Source organism: Triticum aestivum, chromosome 3A, assembly GCF_018294505.1.
Source record: "Triticum aestivum cultivar Chinese Spring chromosome 3A, IWGSC CS RefSeq v2.1, whole genome shotgun sequence".
Classification (NCBI taxonomy): domain Eukaryota; kingdom Viridiplantae; phylum Streptophyta; class Magnoliopsida; order Poales; family Poaceae; genus Triticum; species Triticum aestivum.
This window is the reverse complement of record NC_057800.1, coordinates 9,204,229-9,220,408: the sequence shown is the minus strand read 5'-3', so window position 1 is coordinate 9,220,408 and position 16,180 is coordinate 9,204,229. Positions and strand designations below refer to the sequence as shown.

The 16,180-nt window shown below is 42.2% G+C and overlaps 1 protein-coding gene across 1 annotated transcript in view; it reads right to left on the bottom strand.

Annotated features, from left to right (window-relative positions):
* The window catches only part of LOC123056578 (expansin-B7-like), a 57,393-nt gene extending 41,638 nt beyond the window's left edge, over positions 1-15,755 (bottom strand). Inside the window, exons 1-2 of the mRNA XM_044479931.1 lie at positions 15,629-15,755; positions 7,429-7,462 (exon numbers count right to left, since the gene is read on the bottom strand). Coding sequence (XP_044335866.1) covers positions 7,429-7,462; positions 15,629-15,755 — 161 coding nt within the window. The remainder of the gene's footprint in view (positions 1-7,428; positions 7,463-15,628) is intronic.
* Positions 15,756-16,180: the final 425 nt, after the last annotated feature.

Genomic DNA, 16,180 nt, shown 5'->3' with positions numbered 1-16,180 from the left:
CACAGTTTCTACGCAACAAGTATTTACAGTCGAAAACGCTCGCCCAGGTTACCGTGAGACCAACTAACTCGCTATTCTGGAAGGGACTCATGAGAACGAAGGACTTGTTCTTTCGTAGGGTCAAATTCTTGATTGGCAATGGGATGTCAACAAAATTTTGGGAGGATACGTGGTTAGGAGAGACGCCCCTAGCCGTATAATATCCCACCCTTTATAACAATGTGCAACGTAAAGAGGATTACGTAGGCACAATATTTCAAGCGACTCCCTTGAATATTCAGTTCAGACGTGCGTTAGTTGGTGAGCGATACACTGCCTGGATGTACTTGGTTCGGAGATTGATAGATGTTCAATTATCCGACCAACCTGATTCGACGCACTGGAAGTTAGCTAGAAATGGGGTATTTACGATGAAATCTTTCTACATGGATCTAATTAATTCTGGCCCAATCTCGAGATCGTTACATATTTGGAAGGTTAAGGTTCACTTGCGTATTAAAATATTTATGTGGTTCATCCACAAGCAAGTAATACTCACCAAGGATAACTTAATTAAGAGGCGATGGTTAGGTAGTTCACGTTGTTGTTTTTGTGACCATGATAAAACAATACTTCCTTGAGTGTCCACTCGCCAAATTGCTTTGGAGAACGATTCATATAGCCTTTAACATTAATCCTCCAGTTGGCATTGAATCGTTGTTTGGGACGTGGTTAGCTGGGGTTGAGCATATTACTGCAGCTCGTATTCGGATTGGAATATGTGCACTTCTATGGGCTATATGGAACTGTAGGAATGATATGATTTTTAACAGACAACACATTATAACTTTCTTGCAGGTCATCTTCATAGCTACCGCATGGATCCGTACGTGGTTCTTATTCACTCCTATGGACTTCAGGGGGGGGGGGGGGGGGCTTTGGTTATTGGGTGCAACCAGTGGGAGATGGTAGCACGAGCTATATTCAACCGGTTCGGATGACGGTCGCATAATTGGATAGGAGTCTAAAGAGCTTATCCTTTACATTGCCTTACCGGTTGCGATTTTGAACATGTACTTTTTTTTCATTGTTTCGCTCCGCTTGCGAGCTGTAATACTTTTATGACTTGGTGCTACTTCGAGACTTTTTAATAAGATGGTTGCATGCATCATTATAAGGCAGAGGCTGGGGGTACGCCTCCATTTTCAAAAAAACACTTTGACCGTTCCTACCTTGTAAAAATTTCAGGCAATGAATTAAATAAACTATAATGTGCAAATCTAACCATAGAAACAATGTGTTGGCAGAACACCGAAAGGTAACAGTAACGAAAAAAATTAGTGAGGAAATTATGAGGGGCCCAGAAAAATAAACTCAAGAGTACATCATAAGTATTTAGACATGCTAGAGAATAGTAAGCACATCATTTTTTCTATTTTGGCTGAACAGATATTTTCTCGACAAATAAAACGGAAAAGAAAAAGTAGGATTTTCATTCATGTTCCTTCAGCTTCAGTGCAAGTTAACCTCCTTGGTTTGAATTTGGGATCAATATAATCGTGATAAAGGAAGGAGCACTATCAATTGATGTTAGTGCTAACAAGCTAGTAAGAACAGTAGAACAGTGCCACCAATGGCTTCCCACATCAATTTGAGCTCATCAACCGTCGGATCCTGCTATTGTACGCTCCAAATCTACTAGCAGACCCACGGCTCGAGCATGTACCTTTTCAACGTGCGTTACAAACTTATAGGCGCGATCGACTCAGCCCACTGTTTTTTCTAGCATCAGTACAGACACAAGCGCTCATATACACGCGCATACACACACCCCTATGAATGTACGCACGCACACCCTACTCCCATGAGCACCTCCGAGAGATTGAGCCGGCATATCATCTTGAGATTTACGAAGTCACCGTAGGCGCCTCGTCGTCGACGGGAACGTCTCCTTTCACTGAAAGCACATCATCGGAAATTCTGAAATAAATCCAGGAATAATGCGAGCACCAAAATTTGAACCCTGATGGGTTGGGATACTACTGTCCACCTAACCAACTCAACCACAGGTTGATTCGCTCAGCCCACTGTTATCCGGTTGCATTCTGCCAGCGGCACAAAAGCTCTACGTCGCTTATTGCTATGTGGAAGATAGCATCACCTCAAGGAGTTTTTCTTAGTGGGCCAGCCCAGTGGCATAGTTTTAGAAAGCTTCTATAGACAGCTATGAACCTGTTTTAGAACCCTGCCTGTTTTTTTATTTTTTCTTGTCGGTTTTTCTAACAGTTTTCAGTGTCTTTCATTTGTGTTTTTTGTTTTTTTGTTTTTTTCTTCCATCTTTAATTTTTTTTATTTTCCTTGATTTTCTTTTTAGATTTTCTGTTTGTTCTTTTATAATTTATTTTTATATTTTCAATGCATGTCTACTTTTTTCAGTACACGATTTCAATTTTTCATATAACTGTGGAACATTTTACTTGATACACGTCGACTTGTTTTTCAAATACATGTTCAACATTTTTTATACGCATCGAATATTTTTATAACTAGTACAAAAGAATTCAATTACAGAGAGAACATTTTAGGACATTGTATAACTATTTTTTAATGAAGCAGATATATTTTTGGGACCTGTGAGCGTCTTTTTAAATGTAATGCAATTTTTTTGAATGATACGGACATTTTTTTTGTAATTATGTGAGTTTTTATCATATTGTATATACATTTTTCGAAAAACTAACAATTGTTTTGAACATAGACCTAAATGATGCAAAAGCTTTTTTCTAAATACCATCAATTTTTTTACATTCTCTGAACATTTAAAAAATTCATGAACTTGTTTTAATTGTAATATTTTTTATAGAAGTTGTGCCAACACATTTTTTGCACTGCATAACATTTTTTAACCCATGATGACCTTTTTAAAAATTAAATTAGAATATTTCATTGGCAGAAATAAAAGTAAAAGTACTACCAAACAATAAATTGCTGCCTGCAATGACCAGCTAGCCATCATACATCATAGCTTGTTTGTCCCTTTAAGCGATGGTAATCCTGATACGACTGGCCAGCGACGACACAAACCTTCAGCATTTAGATTTCTACCAGGGTTTTTTTCACAATTTTGAATTTGTGTTTATTAACTTTCAGATGTATTTCAAAATATTTTTACTATATATATTATAAAAATTGCTTTGCGTACATAAGTTGAAACGTGTTAATCGTGCATTTAAAAATGTTTAATGTGTATAGAAAAAAATGGTTTCAATCTACACAAAAATGTACAATGCATATGGAATAAAGTAGAAATCACAAAACTAAAATAAGTCTTTCCTAAAAAAGTTAATCATGCATTTAAAAAATGTAAATTTCTGTAGAATTTTTTTTCGATGTATTGAAAGAATGAACAATGTGTATGGAAAAAAGACATAAAATACAGGATTCGAAAATGTTAATCATGTATTTGGACAATGTTAGACGTGATTTTAAGAACTGTTACTGATGTATATAAAAAATGTAGAATGTGTATGAAAAATGTACAGATAAATAATGTTCAAAAGTTGTTAATTATGTATTTGGAAAATATTAAACAGGTATATGTAAAATGTTCTGTTGTATACAAAAATGTAGAATGTTTATGGAAAAAGTTAACATAAAAATTATATGTTAAACAATATTTATCTTGTATTTCTAAAATGTTAAACTTTGTTTGTGGTGTGCAATGAAAAATTGTACAATGTGCACGAAGAAAGAAGACAGCCAAAAATATAAATTTATTAGAAAAATGTTAAGCGTGTATACAAAAAATATTCCTAGTGTACAAATCTTTTTTACAAAGAAAATAAAGAAAACCAACAAAACTTGAAAAATAACACAAAGAAAGAAGAAAAAACAAAGGGAACAAAAAAAGAGAGCAGTAAAAACCAAAAATGAAACAAAGATAAATAAAAAAAGAAAAAAAACTGCTAGAAATAGTGAAAGCGACGAAGATCAATGATGTAAAAACGGAATATCAAAAGAACAATAAAAGAATACAAAAAAAAACAGACGAAACACGTACTTAGAACGAGCGAATGACCTAGGAGGTAGTGACCACTCTAACGGGGCAGTACATACGTGCGAGCGCTTCATGCGACATATGGCAATCACGACTCGTGGCAACTATTTATCGCATTCAGCGAGGTGGAAAGGGTCTCTCTCTAAATTTCATATTGTACTTAGGCCGACCCACTTCACGGCCACTACTTATCGCATTCAGCGAGGTGGAAGGGGTCTCTCGTTGAATGTGGCACAGTATTTGGGCCGAACCACTTCTCGCCCAGTTAAAGAGAAAACAAGGGGGGGGGGGGGGGGGATAACGAGGATCGATACCTGGTTCTCCTTCAAGAAGCAAGCGCACATACCCACCATGTCGCGCTACTGTCCGCGTTAGGTAAAGGGGGCGCGTGCTACTTGAAGCGAGTCAAGCAGCTTTTTCTCCTTTTTTGTTTTATTTTGTCATTATCTTCTTTGGGTTTTTTTCTTCAATTTTTTTAATTTTCCTTTACTTTGGTCTATTTTGTTTCTTTCCCGGTTTTAGTTTTTTTGTTTTTTCTTTGTTTTGTTTTCACTCTACATTCTTATATACATGATCGTATATTTTTCAAATACTTGTTCAACATTTTTATATACATGTTCAAATTTTTTGAAATACTTGTTCTAAAATTTTCAAATAGTTGTTCAACATTTTTATATACATGACCAATATTTTTTTAAATACTTGTTCAACATTTTTTCAAATACTTGTTCATTTGTTTGAAATGTTTTTTGAAGAGTGTTTTGTGTAAACATTTTAAAGTGTAAACAAAAGTATAAAACTAAAAGTAAAAAACAAAACAGAACACGTAAAAAAACAAGCAAAAAGTGGTTGTGGCCTCCCGCGCTCGTGTGCTGGTCCAGCTTGCTCCCACATTCAGCGAGTCCGGAGCCAGAATCGCTGAAGGCGAGATATAGGCGCAGACTTCGCGGCTTTGCATGGGCGAACAACCGAAGGACAGATATATGGGTCAACCCATTTAGCAGGTACGTGCTCTACAGAATCCATTCCCAGTTGCAGGTTCCTCTCCGGTTTAGTTCCATATTTTTGTCTTTCTCCTGTTTGGCCTTTTTGTGGTTTTCTTCAGTTGCCGGAACAATGTTTGGAAATTTTCAAAGAACTGTTCAGAATTTCAAATATATGGAACTAAGTTTTAAGAAATTTCATGGGATTAAATTTTTTCATATTTTAAAACAAGTTTCCAAATTTAAAATATTAAAAACAACCGCACAACAGAAAATGTTCAGAAATTTTGAATAACTATTGAGACTTTAAAAAATGTTTGCATTTTCAAAAAGATCCATAACTAAAAAATTCTTTGTGTTCTTCCAAAATTGTTCAGCTTTTGAGAAATATTCATGTTTAAAAAAATGAAATTCATTAATCCGCCTAAAATAACCAATTTCTACAGTGACCGGGTCACTACAGTGTGTGTCGCTAAAGTACTCCGGCCACTACAGTGAGTTGGTTGCTAATCATGCTAAATGGACCGACCTAGTCGCGGTCTCCCCTATGCATTGGTCCCTATTTTTCACAAAATGAGTCATATAGGAGCTCCCCTAAGCAATGTAGATGCACCACACCGCCCCATTCTAGGAATTCTCTCCTTAATTGGGTTGACCAATTGTTACAAATGCAGATAGGCCCAAAAAGAGTATAAACGAGGTGGTGCGACATTATGAGTTAATAAAATTCACGCTTTTATAAAAAATGGTGATGCTCTCGTCCAATCGAAGAATGACATAGAAATGCTCCACCGGGATGGTAAGGCAAGCCATAATTCTAAATTTGTAATGGATGTTTTGCTTTAATTTTCTAGTACCATGGCGTGATGGTGAAACAAAATTCTTAACCTTTTGAGTACTACAACAAATTACATACCGAGTCCTGCATTGGATTGAAGACGGTGAGGAAAGAAATGACAGCCATGGCACTTATTGTTGGTAACGACTAATGATCTTCTTGGCATGCTTGCTTTTGTTGTTGATAATACAATTCAGTTTTTCTTAGCTATTTGATGATGATATGTTAGATAATTATGCGTCTATGAGAAGTTGTAATTTTTAGTTGAATGAGTTTCCAAGGATTGCACGTCTTGACCTAATCTGAATTCTACACAAGGGACATGCTAACGATCCAAGCTACCATCACCATGCGCCCACTCTGAAAAGCAGAAGAGCCCATCATTTGTAAGATCATCTCATTGCCCATACTTGTGACACCCCGATAATTACTCTACAGTAATTCCACGGTAATGATGCCACGTCACCTCAGTTACTACTGCTAATCTCGCGTTAGTTCGAAACATGTTCAAATTCAAATTTGAATTAAAGTCAAGCGATAGAATTTTTTGAAACGTTAAAACTAAAATGTTCATCATGTGGAAAATATTAGTTTGTTAATACTGGTGGTGAACCAACATTTAAAAAAAATAAATTCCCTAAACTATCCAAAACTATGGCAAACAGCCCCAAATTTCATCATTCTATTTAAACAAAATTCCAAAGCTTATCAAATGCCTCCCAAAATTTTTGTGGCAGTGCCATATGATGCAATGTTATTTATTGGATTAGTTACATGTTTTACAAAAGCTAGTTAGTGACTAAAGGAAATAGAAAACATAAAAGAAAAGAATGAAGTCTCCTGTGCACTTGGCCCACCATGAATAGTACAAGGCGCAGCCCAACTCACCTCATCCTCTTCTTCCTATTCACAGCACACCCCGTGGATGATCTGAGCACGTCCATGGCCGGTGATCTCCACGTGCTGAGCATCCAGCCCCCCTGGGCCCCTACAAGATGAACCCGGCACCATTCCCCCCTTTTCCGCGTGCCATTTTTCTTCTCCTCTATGTTCATCAGACGCCCTCGTCGCCATGGCCCCGTGGTAGGCATGTCTACTGGCCACCGTTCTCCGTCCTGCGCTGCCCAAGAGCTCCGTCACGCTCTTCTCCTTCGACTACTTCACTAAATCGAGCTCGGGAAGCCACGCCATCGTCGTCCACCGCGGCCTCGTACGAGCTCACCATCAGCTCTCCCCCGGTGAGCAGCCTCGACCCCCCCTCTTTCCCTCATAATCGTCGCTATAGGCCACCTCACCGAGCGCCGGGAGCTCCGTACGCCCGTGCCCCCCTGGCCACAGTTTTGATTTTTGGCCGAAAAAAACCAATTTCAGCTGAATGTCGGCCATCTCGCCTGCGCCCGGAATATGTCCCTTTCGCTTAAAAAATTTCGGCCTGCTTTGAAAGTTCTGGCCCAGCCCAACATCTAGAAGGCCTCCGCTATGGTCCGGCTAAGAAAACACCATCAAACTGAACGCCCGAACCCTAAACTTCTCGTTTCCTCTGTCTTCCGTGTGCGCGCCGCCGCCGCTGCCAGCCTGCTGCCTTCCCCCGCCCGTCGGGAGCTCCTCCAGTGAAGAATCCGCACTCCGCCGCTGCATCAAGCTGCCTCGTTGACGGGTACCTCCCGCCCGCTCACTTGCGTCCGAGTGCGTCGACGCGCAGCCTCCATCAGGGCCACCTCGCGCCTCCTCCATGACCATCTAGTTTCTTCTCCGTTGCTTCTTCAAGGCCACGGCATGGTACTTGATGTCTGTGGCAGTGAGGATTGTTTTTATATGTTGGACTGATGCATAGGTAGCATCAGGGCACTTCCTTCTTCGTTTGCTTCTCCAATGTTTATCATTGGACTGATTCAGTTTTAATCCCTAGAGCTCGATCTGCTATACTTTTCCTCCGTTGATTGCAAAATTTCTCTCAAACTTCGGCCGAATTTCGGCCAGATTTTGATTAAATTTCATTCAAAATTTAAATTTTGTTTTTGCAATTTCGTCCGAGATTTGGCCGCAATTTTTGAATTGACCGAAATTCGGCCATTTCGTCTGGGGGCGAAAAAGAACCCAATCCGAAAATCAAAACGCAGCCCCTGGCCGCGTCCGCTCACGCCCATGGCCACGCGCACCCCTGCCGCTTGCCTGCGAGCCCATTTGGCCGTCCCCTGCTCGTCCAGCCCCCCCTCACTCCCGCGCTGGCTGCTGCTTTGTGCCGTGGCCGCGTCCGCCGCAGCCCTCGCGCGCGCCAGCGCTGGCCACGCTGCGCCCGCTCCGCTGCCACTGTAACCGCTGCCGCTGCTTTGCTGTTTTTTCTGTAACTGCTGCCGCTGCTTGCTGTACTGCGCTGCTGCCTGGCCTCGCGCAACCGACTCGCCCGCTTGCTGCCGCAACTGCTGCTGCCCTGCGCCGCCGCCTGTAGTTGTTGCGCCTGCTGCTGCCGCCTAGGACCCACGCCTCCGGCCGCCTCTCCCCGTGTCCGCCCTCGGCTCCAGGCCCGACCTCGTTCTTGCTGCTCCGGCCGGCCGGCGAGCGCCGTGGCCGCCGCGCGCCCCTGTGTGCGTGTGCTTGCCTTCAGAGGCCATGGCCGGCCCTTGTTTGGGGCTTGAGGATAACTCCCCCCCCCCCACGCTAACCCCCACTAACATCTAGGCCCCACCCCACTTGTTAATTAGTTAGCCACTAATAATAAAATTAGAATAAGCCCCTCTAACACTGATTCGTGGGACCCCTTTTCCCTAATAATTCTAATTAGAGTAATTTAACCTTGTTAAATATAACACTCAATGACAGGTGGGTCCCCATTCACCTGTTGACCGGTCAACTGTTGACTCAGCCCCTCCTGACCCCACTGGTTCTACACATAGGCTAGCTGCAGCTGGGTACATTTAGCATTTTCTGTTTTAATTTGAGTTAATAATAAATCCATAATTTCATTAAAAACTTTGAAAAATCATAAAAAATAAACCGTAAGTCAGATGAAAATACTTTGTACATGAAAGTTACTCAGAACAACAAGACGAATCCGGATATGCAACCCATTTGTCCGTCACACATCCCTAACATAGCGAACACACAACTTTCTTCCTGCGGTTCATCTGTCTGAAAACGCGAAACACCGGGGATACTTTCTCGGCTGTTTTCCCCCTTCGCCGGTATCACCTCCTACTGCGTCAGGGCACATCTAGCACCGTTACTTGTCATGTCATGCATCAATATGCATTATATTCATTGTTTCTTCCCCTCTTCTCTCCGGTGGACTACGAGACTGATGCCGCTGCTGGTGCCCCAATCGACTACGTTGTTGACGACCCCTACTTGCCACAGCAACCAGGCAAGCCCCCCTTTGATCACCAGATATCGCCTAGTCTTCTCTATACTGCTTGCATTAGAGTAGTGTAGCATGTTACTGCTTTCCGTAAATCCTATTCTGATGCATAACCTATAATTGTTGCTATAGTTGTTGATACCTTACCTGCAATCCTAAATGCTTAGTATATGATACTAGTTTATCATCAGTGCCCTACATTCTTGCCAGTCTGCCATAATATACTATCGGGTCGTGATCATGTCGGGTGCTAGTCACGGGTATATACTATACATATTACACATGATACATGTTGTGACTAAAGTCGGGTCGGCTCCTTGAGTACCCGCGGTTGGTTCACGAATTGGGGGCTGAAAGAACATACTTTCCCGACGCCCCTCTATGTGGATCTTTGTGGCGGAGCGACAAGGCAGATTGAGACCGCCCAGGTGAGAGGTGGGCCTGGCCCTGGTCGGCGTTTGCGGTTACTTCAAGATAACACGCTTAACGAGATCTTAGTATTTGATCTGACTCTGGTCACTGGCCTATACGCACTAACCAACTACGCGGGAACAGTTATGGGCACTCGACGTCGTGGTATCAGCCGAAGCCTTCGTGACGTCAACGACTGAGCGGCGCACGCTGGGTTGGACCGCGTAACACAACTTCCTCCTTTGTAATGGAGGTTGCTAGGTCTGCTCACCGGCCGCATACGCAACGTGCACGTGTGCAATTGGCGATGGGCCTAGACTCCTGCGCGCTTAGGATTTAGACCGGCGTGTTGACATCTCTCACTAGTAGAAAACGGAGTTTTATCATCGGTTCGTAAGGGCCTTTAGTGCCGGTTCTGCAACCGGCACTAAAGAGTGGAGACTAAAGGCCCCCTTTAGTACCGGTTCGGCACGAACCGGCACTAAAGGCCCAACACGTGGAGTGAGCTCGCCCGTGGTATGGGGGACCTTTAGTACCGGTTGGTGTTAGCAGCCGGTACTAAAGGTATTTTTTCTGAAAATTTTGGATTTTTTTTATTTTTTTTAAATTATAAATTTTCTGAATTATTTGATGATTTAGTCTCTAATCACCCCTCTTAACTGCTCAAGTGTGGATCACTCATTTCAAATCGTCAAACTTCTGGGCTGGTCACCCATCCTCTCACTCCCCCAGCCCGAGCACGCTTAACTTCGTAGTTCTATTCCCCCTACTTTCCAAGTCTACACTTGTTGTTCTCCTGACAAATGTAAGCTGTTAATCCTATTAACCCTCAGTAGTTTAGCTTGAGCATTAGGTCACACATTTCACCGTTTGAGTTTGAAACTATTATTCTAAAAAACAGTAATTATTAATATTTCTTGAATAAGTTTGACCCTAGTTTGACCATTGTTTGACCATAGTTTGACCAGATTTGACCAAAATTCAAAACATTGAAATAATTATTTAGTAACACTAATATTCTTGAATAATTATGTAGTAACATTAATACTTCTTGAATAAGTAGTTTGACCATAGTTTGACCAGATTTAACAAAAAAACTGAAATTTGAGCATATCTTTTTTTCTTTTTGGAATTTGAGGATTCTAAAAAATTGCAAACAGGCCGTAGGCGGTCAAATCGGATGCGGATTTTCGTGCTGAACATTTTGATATATTATACGTTTTTTTTTCAACATCATATGCAAAAGTTATGGCCGTTTTACTTTTTCATAACACTTTTTTGCAAAACATGTCCAAATTTAAGTTTTTTAATTTTCCTAACTAGTAGATGTAGTAATATAACTAAATCTCGAAGAATTTTATTTTTTGAATTTTGTATCATTTTCTTTTGTTATTTTCAAAACTGAAATGGCGATACACATGGGGGAGGGTAGAGTTTGAAAATTGCCCTATAGTCCCGGTTTGTATCTCCAACCTGGACTAAAGGTCAGACCCCTTTAGTCCCGGTTCGTGCCACGAACCGATACTAAAGGTTAGCCCTTTAGTACAGGTTTGTGCACGAACCGACACAAAAGGTGATCGTGGGGCCCCGGCCTGACGCCAGCCTGCCACCACCCCTTTAGTATCGGTTCGTGGCACGAACCAGTATTAAATGTTCAACACGAACCGACATTAATGCATAGCCGTTCGAACCGGCACTAGGTACCATTAGTACCGGGCCAAAATCGAACCGGGACTAATGTGTCTCACATTAGGTCCTTTTTCTACTAGTGTCTGTTGTGCCTAGGCAGGGCTGCGACGTGTTGATCTTCCGAGGCCGGGCATGACCCAGGAAAGTGTGTCCGGCTAAAGGGGGTCGAGCGTGTTGGGAAATGTGGTGCACCCCTGCAGGGAAGTTTATCTATTTGAATAGCCGTGTCCCTCGGTAAAAGGACGACCCGGAGTTGTACCTTGACCTTATGATAACTAGAACCGAATACTTAATAAAACACACCCTTCCAAGTGCCAGATACAACCCGGGGATCGCTCTCTAACAGGGCGACGAGGAGAGGATCGTCGGGTAGGACTATGCTATACGATGATACTTGGTTAACTTACCATCTACTCTCTTCTACTGTTTCAAGATGGAGGCTGCCAGAAGCGTAGTCTTTGATAGGACTAGCTATCCCCCTCTTATTCTGGCTTTCTACAGTTCAATCCACATATACTACTCCTTTCATTGAAACCAATGCATATGTAGTGTAGCTCCTTGCATGCGAGTATTTTGGATGAGTACTCACGGTTGCTTTTCTCCCCTCTTTTCCCCCTTTCTATACCTGGTTGTTGCGACCAGATGTTGGAGCCCAGGAGCCAGACGCCACCGTCGACGATGACTCCTACTACACCGGAGGTGCCTACTACTACGTGCAGGCCGCTGACGACGACCAGGAGTAGTTTAGGAGGATCCCAGGCAGGAGGCCTGCGCCTCTTTCGATCTGTATCTCAGTTTGTGCTAGCCATCTTATGACAACTTGTTTAACTTATGTTTGTACTCAGATATTGTTGCTTCCGCTGACTCGTCTATGATCGATCTCTTGTATTCGAGCCCTCGAGGCTCCTGGCTTGTAATATGATGCTTGTATGACTTCTTTTATTTGTAGAGTTGTGTTGTGATATCTTTCCGTGAGTCCCTAATCTTGATTGTACACATTTGCATGTATGATTAGTGTATGACTGAATCGGGGGCGTCACAATACTATTCATATATAATTATATATTGATTTCTATGGAAGGATGTCTGAAAAATGAATTGAAAACATAATATGATTGACCATTTACAGAGTGTTGCACTCGTCAAGCATACAAGTGTCAACACCTGATAGCTTATGGATTTTTTTGCCAAAACCTTAGGAAGAAACTCGACAGTGAGGAGGACCTTATTTCTCTACTAGCACGGCCTTTACCAAGTTCTCCACTCTACATGGTTTTGTCCCATATTTGACTATCTTACTTACGAAAGCACTCGACTTCTAGGAAAAGACCGCAAACAAGCCAGCCACAATGTTGAACAATCAATTGGCTAACGCCAGTGTACCCTCACTACAACAAACTTCTTTTGTTGTTACAAATCGTGGTTCCAACATGTACTTCTAACTAGACACCCGGTTAACGTCACAACCACTCACCTTTACCTTCCTCCCCACCTCTTCTCATACTCAGTGCTGCAGCTAGTTAAAGTGGCCAATATTTTGCGTTACAGTTTAAATGCTAACCTAAGAAATCGTCTTACACTTGCAGCCGTACAATAACTCATTTCTCTTTTGGCTATTTTGCAGGACTTTTTCCCATCAGAAGAGGAAGAAGAACAATGGTTCCTTTGTTGGGGGCAGTGACGTCTCCACCAAGCATGCCTACAACATGCTGATGGGCAGACCGGGCATTGATTTGATCGCTCCTTTAATTTGGCGCTACAAGGCTCCCTAGAAGCTTAAAGTTTTTGCTTGGATTCTCTTCAAAGACAGGCTCAATACTAGGGAAAATCTGGCGCACAGGAATATCATCTCCTCCAACCTGTGCCCAACGTGCCTACAACTTCCTGAAGAAATGATCCACCTCTTCATCACATGCCCTCTGGGGGACAGAGTGTGGTAGTGTGTGGGCATTGTTCTGAAGGAAATATGCCCTAGAGGCAATAATAAAGTTGTTATTTATATTTCCTTATATCATGATAAATGTTTATTATTCATGCTAGAATCCTATTAAACGGAAACTTAGTACATGTGTGAATACATAGACAAACAGTGTATCACCAGTATGTCTCTACTTGACTAGCTCGTTGAATCAATGATGGTTATGTTTCCTGACCATAGACATGAGTTGTCATTTGATTAACGGGATCACATCATTGGAGAATGATCTGATTGACTTGATCGATCCGTTAGTTTAGCACGATGATCGTTTAGTTTGTTGCTATTGCTTTCTCCATAACTTATACATGTTCCTATGACTATGAGATCATGCAATTCCCGAATACCATAGGAACACTTAGTGTGCTATCAAACGTCACAACGTAATTGGGTGACTATAAAGATGCTCTACAGGTGTCTCTGATAGTGTTTGTTGAGTTGGCATATATCGATATTAGAATTTGTCACTCCGAGTATCGAAGAGGTATCTTTGGGCCCTCTCGGTAATACACATCACTATAAGCCTTGCAAGTAATGTGAGTAATGAGTTAGTTGCGGGATGATGCATTATGAAACGAGTAAAGAGACTTGCCGGTAACGACAGGGGCGGAGCTACAGGGTGGCCAGGGTGGGCCGCGGCCCACCCTGGGATTTTGGAGCAGCCTATATACCAATGGGTATTTAACTGGGCCAAAAAAACAATATCACTGGCCAGCCCTCGTTCAGCCATAGCCCACGAGGCCACGGCCCCTCGTTCCACATCGAGGCAGAGCATACGACGCCCTTGTCCTGACGACTGATGCCCTCGCCTCACGCCCTCACCGTTGCGGCACCGCCGTTCCTCGTCAGTCGGAGCCCAGGCCGCCTCCCCTTCCCGCCCGGCGCCACTGGCCATCGGCTCCCCCGCTCCCCCGCGCCCCTTGACCAGCAGGAGCCGTGGCCGCCTGGCCCTGCCGCCCGCCTGCCCCTGACTCCACCCCCTCCTCCCTCCCTGCAAAGCCGATGCCCGTAGGAGGTGCGGCTCGCCAGCCAGTCTCTGGCCGTCCGGTGGCAGCATCGCAGATTCGCAGCAAGTGTGCAAATCAAATTTAAAGTACCGAAACCCCTTATTTTTTGACTTAGGGTTTGCTTTTTTGCACTATACTACCATGAATTGATGAACACATGCATATGTTGCATATCATTTCTGCCTCAATTAGCTTTATTGATAGAAACTAAATTTTATTGCAGAATTTTTGAAGAATGAAGAGGACCGGAGACATTGTTTCTCTTTTTCAGAGAGAAGCTATGAAGATAGGGAAGAAGAAGAAGGCAATGAATATGTCAGATGTGGCCGAAGAGCAAGCCGGAGAACTTGTTTGTATGCCGGTTGTGATTGAAGAGCAAACTCAAGAACCAACAATGTCTATGTCGAATGTGACCGTAGAGCAAACTGAAGATCAAACTCAAGAACCACCACCGGTTTATGATTTTAGTCATCTTAAACATGATCCCGAGGAGACATATAGTTCATCATTTGGTGTACTTGCTTCTAAAATTGGTATTGATTCTACCGGTGGCAACAACAAATGTTGAGAGAGCATTTTCTGCCATGAGTATAGTCGAGAGCAAGTTGAGAAATAAGACGGGTGATATTCTTTTGGATATTTGCCTAGTCACATACATTGAGAGGGATGCTTTTGCTGAGGTGAATGCAGATGATATAATTGATACTTTCATGTCAATGCAAAAGCATAGGCCAAAACATAGTATTTTCGAGCTTCTCAAGATATGTACTATGGTCCATATAGTATGTACTATGTATGCTTCTTTATGCAAAACTTATACTTAATTGAGAATTTTAGTGTGTTTGTAAGACCATATTGATCTATTTCTATCTGATATTGGTAACTAGTTAGAACGCCCACATGTCATATTTATTGTAATTTTTTTGGAGGGTCGGACCACCCTGATGTCAAATGCTAGCTCTGCCACTGGGTAACGAGATTGAACTAGGTATTGAGATACCACGATCGAATCTCGGGCAAGTAACATACCGATGATAAAGGAAACAATATATCATGTGCACGACATTACAGGCTGCACATGAAACACATCTATATCCTATATGAATATTTCTGAATGCATGCACGCGAATAATAATGGCTAAAAAACAATGTGTTGGTAACAAATTGGTTTGTAAAAATAAATAGATTATAGTGGTACTCCCTCCAATCTATATTAAATTTTGCCGATTCAGTATAAAATTGTATCAAATCAGCGATGGAATAACACAATTGCTTGCAGGTGTGTAGTAAACGGACTAATGATAGCGTAAGGTGGGTCGTATCGTACCTGATACCATGGGGCGCGCAGTACCATGTCGCCTTGGCATCAAGCCAGCTGGAATTGGCCGCAGCAAGAAACGCGTGGGCGACGAGGATGCAGAGGATCAGAGCAGTCGCGACCGCAATGGAGGAGGATGCCATCGTTGGCTCTTGTGCCGGACGGCATTGTGCACTTTGTCGTACTTATATATCGTTGACTGCCAGGCAAAAACTGGTAGCAGCGCCCATAGAGACGGATATTAATTGCAAGATATATTTGCTTTTAATTATTATTATTTGAAACTTGCTTTTAATTATTCCATTTAATCAATTTAATAGAGAACTCAGTCTGTATCTACAACACTAATTAAGAATATATGAAAAATACCATATAGATTGACATTTATAAGCTTGTTAATGTGAGAACGCGGCGTGGGCTAAACTGGCTTGTTACATGATACTTTCCTAAAAAACGAAAAAGAAAAATTCTATATGTACATGTCGCTACCTCGTTTTCCAACTCACTGCACCTGTCCTCTCCAACGTCGTCGTTTAAAGTGGCAATTGGGACAGAGGATTAAGTGGGA